A 7,565-nucleotide genomic window follows, 5' to 3' on the forward strand; every position below is an offset into this window, starting at 1 on the left:
GCCTATAAACCCTTAGCTGAATGTCAGTGCTTGTGTGGAGAGCTCAATCTGAATAATTAAAGGGATTGCATTGTGTAGCTTCCGTTTAACAGGTTTAAATGGGAAGGTTCTTCCCTGCAAAAGAATATAAATGCACTGGATTCAGTTTATGCCTTTTCTCACAATCTTAAATACTCATTTAAACAGCAATTCTGTTCAGTGCACCCAGACAGAGAGCCATGCAGACGTGCTGGGCTGGGCGTGATGTAATAACAAAGAACGGGGAGAGTTTCTCAAGGTTGGCAACAATAGAAATCCCGCTGCAGTTGTTATTTTGACACAGACAGAATCTACAGTAAGTAGCCTTCAGCAGAACACGGGGGCACTTCATAAAAGCACAACACAACACTCCGTGTGTACACTTACTGACTTAATTCCTTTGTCCTTAAGAAACCATTTCTTTTTTTGTCAGGCTGATCATATTTGCAATTTTACACAGTATTAAAAAATACCACACCACGTTGACGGATTCTTTGAGCAAAAATGAAATCCTTTATTTAGGCTGCAGCTTCCACAAGCGTTCCCCCCGTGAAGTACCTTTGCCCTGGTGAAACGTTCACCTGAACAGAATACAGGTAAGCAGCTCACCTGTGGTATAATTCATCCCCCACCCGCTGTATGAAGCTGACATTCTAGATAATGGAGGATCTGATACTGCCTCATAGTCTGATAATTGTGGGTAAATAAAATATCCAGCTGGTCTGACGATGCGACGGCCTGTTAGCGAGAAGACACTTCAGCATTTGATAAACTGGTGAGCGACTTCGTAGATTCCCACGGACTCTTTCGCTTTCTCGTCGTAGTCATTCCAGTCCTGGCAGAACCAAAGAGAAGATACTGAGTTGTGCAGAGGAGCTTGCTACAGCACACCCTACTGCTAGGCTTGCGTGGGCTTTTTCACAGGCTTCGCTTCCTATCGTGCACACTTTCACCAAAGTAAAAAGCACTTCACAACTCCAGCCAGTACTTACTCTTTCCTGAAGGTTAATTTCTGTGAATGGTGTCCCTGTCTCAGCTCCCTCTGCAGCAAAGCCAGCCTGAAAACAGATCACACAACAATAATATAATACATGTAGGTGGAGAGCAGCAGTCTGTATGGGGTTCACCGGTGAGATCTGCACACAGTGGTTTAACCCTACAGCATGTACAAGAGAAAGCACAATATGAGACAGGGATGGAAATAAAGACTCCCATTGCATAGCGGCTTGATCCATTCCTGGTTTTAAAGATCCTCTTACCTGGGGCTGGAAATCCACAGGCTCCAGCCCCCTGCATTCAAACTGCACGATGGTCTTAAACCTCTCGCTGTCCTCAGCCTAGACACAGCATGACAGAAAACAAATGAAAAGGATTATTATCCTTGTGGGTCATTTCATTTTGGAATCCAGCTTCCCTGAGATCGAGTGCATTCATTCCTGCGCGGTTATCTTACTCTCACATATTCTTACTTGTGTTCGCAAGGTCAGTTGGTCTCTGTGGCTAAGTTTGCAATCATACAATTTCTCCCCATGCCTCTAAAGTACTATACGGAGCTGCAACTAACTAGTTCTCTGCCTGAACTGCAGTAACCTGTGCTGCTGGATTTAAACTAAACAGCACATCATATTTAATACCCTGCTGAACACAAAATGTTATATGCTACTAAACATGAACGGAACCAATAGGTAACTGAGCATCACTTACATGGTAAGGCTTCATGGTGTCCTTCAGAATATCTGCAGAAACATGACAAATCTATTACGACTGCAATCAACGGTGGGACGCTCATCACACAACAACACAATGACCTCCAGCGCTGAGACAGCAATACAACAGATCAGGAGACAGACGGGCACGATCAGCTGCTGTGTGACCTCACGGGACGCCAGCATGCACAGTGCAGAGCATCGATGAGCTGTCACTCACTCGCACTCACCGATTGAATTCTCTCTGGAGCACAGCTTGCACTTCTGCACCATGCTGGCACTCCCTCTCCCTCCTTTCAAAGGCACGCTGTCCTGCAAGACCAGGGATCTCTTACAGAGCTGTGCATTAAAGCGTGCCGCCTGAACATCTGGCCACCGAGAAATGCATTGAGGTGGAGGCACGTGTGTTGCACGTTCCAGAGTCAGGTACACAGCACAGCATGCAACATTTACAAAGACAAATCCTATTATCCATTTACTAGTACATTAACACAGGGACTAGTGATGACACTGTATAGTAGTGGTTCTCAAACTGGGGGTCCAAAAACAGACCAGCAGATCTACTGTGTAAGTGCTGGCTACAGAGCATTGCAGCGGGTCATTGATAGACACAGCATTGCATTTTGAAACATAATAATGCAGTACTGGGTGTTTTTGCCTTATTCATATATTTCATAGCATTTACGGGATTACTAAACCCCAGTCTGGTGGGGCTCTTTGTGTGATCTTCATTTCATTGCTTGCCTTTTAAGGTATAATGTTTAACTCCCTGAACCCTAACTAAATGAGTGCAGATCATCGCCACTAACGAGTTTAAAGTTTGCATTCATCATTAAAGAGCTCAGTGTCCTACCATCAATGTGATGTACTGCCATTTGTCAGAAACCTCACCACAGTTTCCACACTTCAGCTATAAGAAAAAAAAAAGTTTAAAACTAATTTAGTATACAAATCTAAAGTCAGCTTATCAATTGCTGTTTCTGCAGTAATTTAATTGCAGTGAGACCTCGCTAGACAATACAACAGGGCTCCCTTTTAAAACGATACATTGCGTAATCTCTAAGTATAGAAAACTCCTGTTTTAAAGAGGTTGCTGTATTAGGTCCCCCACTTAACACAACATGGTAGGGTCTGGCGGTACGTAGTTTTTAGTTTTGTGAAATGTACTGCATTTCAACAAGAAGCCAGGGGCGTGTCTGCAGCGATCGTGCTGACCCTGCAAACCCTATTTTAAAAATGGACTGTGGTTGCTGTTGCTGTAAAACAAAACGTGTAGTTATATTTCTGCAATTTACATTAACGTCAGATTAATACAGACGCTGGATTGAACATGCTTACCTTCAGGAACCACCGAAAATCATCCCCAAATGGCCGGACATTTGTGATGTTTTCTAACATAGCTTTGAACTGCAAACCAATTTTCTGTAAGAAAAACGAAAAGGCAAAACAAAAGCAGTGTTAATAATAAACACCGTGCAGGTAAAGCGATACTATCAGGACTGCACGAGACTGCAGCACTGTCTCGGTACTTACCACCATCTTGAACTTTCCAGCAGCTGGTAGACGAACGTATCTACGTAGCTCGAACCCAGTATCTTGTTCTAAAGCTTTCACGCAAAGAAACCTCCGCAACGACTACGTGAATTGTAAAACGAGCCTCCACGCGTACTTTTCCGAGTGTAATGTTTGGAGGAATCGTGCATTGTAGTGCACTCTAGTGAGCATATGGAAAAATCTATATTACCTGCGTTGTGTTCACAATATAGAGGGCACAGTACTACAAATGCCACAAATTAATCGAGAGAGAGAGACCATCAAAAGAAACTTATCACTTATATTTGGATAAAATTCACTAGATGTGATCAAAAAATGACAAACTCTGTTTTAGAGCAGGTGCAGTGACTTTTTACTGTGCTGATTAACAACTGACATCACGAAGGTGCTGCAGAATGATCTGTCGATCTTGGGCAGGTGTGGTGACTCTTGGTCTCCTAGTTGGTGGCCTGTCATTGACAAAGTGTTTTCTGGTTATACCGTCTCGCCAGGTTTGAAACTGCTGGCCGTGAGCACCCAAGACGGCGAGCCGTACGCTGCCCTAGTCCAGCCTCCAACATGCCAATTGCACAAAGGCGCTGCTCTCTTGACAGACGTGGCATATTGTTTTTTTTTTTTTTTTTGCTTTTATCAAGCTTGCAATTCAACAGCTGAAAGTTTCTTTTGATGCTCGAGATTATAATTTATTATTATTATTATTTATTTCTTAGCAGACGCCAGGGCGACTTACAATCGTAAGCAAATACATTTCAAGTGTTACAATACAAGAAATACAATAACTTTTGTTCAAGCAAAGTACAAGTGTGACAAACCATATATATATATATATATATATATATCTAGCTAGATAGATAGACACACACACTGTATATGTAAGTCTTTGCACTTTTAATCAGCTGAAATGTGCAGCTGCAATCACATTTCAGTGTTAAGTTATGTAGACTTGTCCCGAGGACTTCCTGTGCAGCATGATATGCTTTGGTAGTTGTGATATACATAGCGGTTGTATAAAGTACAATATGTAGGCTACTACATTACCAGATTCATACAGGGGAAACAGTATTAATTCTGACCTGCTCATAGACAACCCCGGGGTTAGGAAAGCACTGAGCATCTCTTTAGAGCTGTGGGACTTGGCAATGCATTTGGTAGGTGATACTTTGAATACTCAGATGGTAACCATGGTTGTAACCACAATTATGATGTGCACCCTCAAATAAAATCACATTGTACTGGTCTAATGTAAACCTAACCTTGAGCATAACTGTAGTATCCCAAACAATACATTGACCAGCTGTTCTCCAGCAGGCACGCCATCACAGCCCCTTTTATAAACATGTAAATAAATACAACTACAGGTCCAAATGAACTAGTTACTCAAAGGCATTTGGCTAGCTTTTTTTTTTTTTTTTTTTTTTTCTTTTTTTTTTTTTTTTTAATAGTAGTCTACACAATATTTGCCCATATCCAGGTAATTTGTTCTTTTTGAAACGTAGTTGAATTGTTCCACAAACAATTTCTGAAATGTAAATGGAGGCAGGACTTTTGAAAATATTGTGCAAGTGTTGTCAAATAGTTTCAGAACCTTGTTAATCCGACAGGATGCAGCTGATCTGCAAAATTGTTTTTACTGTAAATCACAGCAGATTCCCATGGAAATATAAAGCACATGAAAAAACTCTGAAAAAACAGGATTACTTTATTTTTAAAAAAATTTTATTAAAAAAAAAAAGACCAAGTTCCCCCAAAAGCAATATACAAAATAAGCAGACCCCACCCCCCGCCAAAAAAAGTTCCATTCCCCTTTCTTAGATGGGCTTGATCTTGAAGTGTAAACCAATGAGACTGAAGACGAGACATTTCAGATCTTGAACCAGGTAGTAAAATACTCGAAGGCCTTCTGGGTCTCTGGAACAAGAACAAAGTATCCATTGAAGCGAGTGATAAGCCAAGAGTATATGCTTACATTGTTTTAATTCTTCCCACTACTGGTACATATGCCTTATAAAACCTTGGACTTACTTGGACTGATTGACGTCAATCAGAGATCCAATTTTGGAGGTTGTGAAAGAAATGTGTTCATCTCCTATCACAATCTCCAGCTCCTGCAACACAATTGGATACATTTACAAACAAAATAGATACAGGACTCAACAGATATGTACAAAGTGTACTGGCATCTGATTCTTAATGTTACAAGTTCAAGATCAGCCAAGACACACAAGAAACATCAGCTCTATTCCAATGCCAGTGCACATCTACAGATTGATTGGGCTGGCCTAACTTTAGGGTCACCAAATAAAATATGCAATTACAGTACTTTCAGAAGTGACAACCATTGTACTAAATGATAATCCAAGACTCCTGTCTGCTTAAATAAACCTAGCAAATATAGTATTGTGTTAAATAGAAAAACTTCTGATTTACAGCAGAGACCGGGCTGATGTTAAGTGCTCCTAGTAAAATTGCAGGGAAGGCTTAGGGATGGTTGATGAGATAACAGGATATTACAGACCAGGTCCATACAGGCTAGATAAAGAGCACACCGACCTGCCGACCAACCCGATCAGGAGGCGGCCACAAAGCATCATCTTCCTTTGTGATTTCACTGTCGTCGATGATCCTCTTCAGCTCCTCCATCACACTCTTGTGTACATAAGCCTGAAGAAATATCAACCGGGTTATTAGGCATCACTCTTCACAACAATGAGGGCACTGAGCCCCCAATACTACCACTCTGGAAAACTTCTGTTTGAAAAATGATTCATTTGGAAAGAATTAGGTAGGATTTAGATAGATGCTCACTTTACACAAGTGTGGAATATACAGTCTGCTCTTATTTTATTATTATTATTTATTTCTTAGCAGACACCCTTATCTAGGGCGACTTACAATCGTAAGCAAATACATTTCAAGTGTTACAATACAAGTAATACAATAAGAGCAAGAAATACAATAACTTTTGTTCAAGCAAAGTACAAGTGTGACAAACCACAATTCAATAATACAGCAGTATTTGTACACCCAAATGTATTTGTTTCATATTTACACTTTCATTGTAGAAAAAGGTCAATGTTTAACCAGTCAATGGTTTAATTCCACAGAAAATGAATGGAGACCTATACTTACTTCTTTTCTGATCATGACATCATTTTTGTAATTACTGTTATTGGCGTACCTCAATTTTCCTGTTAAAAAGAAAATGGACAATTGGATTAGTAAATTTGCAGGGCATAAACCAGTGTGTATGGAAATACAGTCAATTAGAATTAAACATGTACAAGTGAAATGTATTATTTTGATGCATCAATAAAAGCTGGTTACTTTTTTGTTCATCACAATTTGTGCGCAGGCACACTTACACAGAGAGACTCCAGTAGGAAGTCCTAACTTAAGTAATGCATTTTTTGGGGGGCACAAAACATTCCTTGCCAAGGCGAGTGTAAAGCTAAAATATCATTAGTCTAGTTTATTTAAAAACCCTGTTCTCTGCTGTAGCATCAATCCAGCACCCAAACTGCGCTCCCGGCTACTCTCGCGTGTCTCAAACACACGATATTTCAATTTCCGCACAGGCCTAATCAAACAAGCTACCCCAGAGATTCAACACGCTGTAAAACCCAAACAAATGCTCCGTGACTTCCCTCCTGCCGGCCACACCAGTTACTTAGCTAAACGAGGTCGTGGCTTCACAGAGAAGCACAGGCCCAGTCGCACCCCCTGATTTTGCTACACAGCTGAACTCCCGGCCTTACAACCCGCACCGAACTCTACGATAATGATTTCCTGAATCCCACTGCTCACCGTCGGGTCGGAACTCGAACTCCAAGAACTCGTGGCCGAATTTGCCCTTGTGCCCGACGTAGTATCGCAGGTAGAAGTCGCTCGACATCCTCCCTCAGGCTTGTGTTTCTCTGAGTCTCTCTCTGCTCACTCCAACAGCTCGCCGCTTTCTTCCACACCAAGCCTGTTTGCACGCAGCGCGACCTGAGGGCGTCACCAATACAAACCGGTCGCAGCGAAAGGACGTATAGCATCCCGACTCACGTGTTGTTTGAAACCTCATTTCATTGAATTAAATCGGTTTTGTAGTTCATGGAACTTATTTTCACCAGTTGTAAATAATTTTGCACTGTAACTTGATCCTGCTTTTTACATCCTTGTTTTTATCAGATACATGTATTTAAAAACGAATCGAAACACCCCATATTTATTTTTGTATGGATAGGGCCAATAACAACATAGGACACAGTTCGTCGTTTATTTTCTATATTACTGTATAGTGCA

The 7,565-nt window shown here is 41.2% G+C and overlaps 2 protein-coding genes across 2 annotated transcripts; both read right to left on the minus strand.

Moving 5' to 3' along the window:
* Positions 1–508: 508 nt before the first annotated feature.
* czib (CXXC motif containing zinc binding protein) lies at positions 509–3,359 on the minus strand. The gene is made up of 8 exons (XM_034000872.3): positions 3,258–3,359; positions 3,063–3,146; positions 2,578–2,634; positions 1,955–2,036; positions 1,723–1,754; positions 1,278–1,355; positions 1,011–1,076; positions 509–853 (listed from the first exon to the last, which is right to left on the minus strand). The coding sequence occupies exons 1-8, from the start codon at positions 3,261–3,263 to the stop codon at positions 776–778; spliced, it is 483 nt and encodes a 160-aa protein (XP_033856763.1). The 5' UTR covers positions 3,264–3,359; the 3' UTR covers positions 509–775.
* A 1,019-nt stretch (positions 3,360–4,378) lies between these two features.
* Positions 4,379–7,321, minus strand: magoh (mago homolog, exon junction complex subunit). Its single transcript, XM_034023454.3, has 5 exons — positions 7,083–7,321; positions 6,408–6,466; positions 5,829–5,939; positions 5,301–5,383; positions 4,379–5,186 (listed from the first exon to the last, which is right to left on the minus strand). Exons 1-5 carry the CDS (start codon positions 7,168–7,170, stop codon positions 5,087–5,089), a joined length of 441 nt encoding a protein of 146 aa, XP_033879345.1. The 5' UTR covers positions 7,171–7,321; the 3' UTR covers positions 4,379–5,086.
* Between the last annotated feature and the right edge of the window lie 244 nt (positions 7,322–7,565).

The sequence above is a fragment of the Acipenser ruthenus genome, chromosome 10 (genome assembly GCF_902713425.1).
Source record: "Acipenser ruthenus chromosome 10, fAciRut3.2 maternal haplotype, whole genome shotgun sequence".
NCBI classification, from domain to species: domain Eukaryota; kingdom Metazoa; phylum Chordata; class Actinopteri; order Acipenseriformes; family Acipenseridae; genus Acipenser; species Acipenser ruthenus.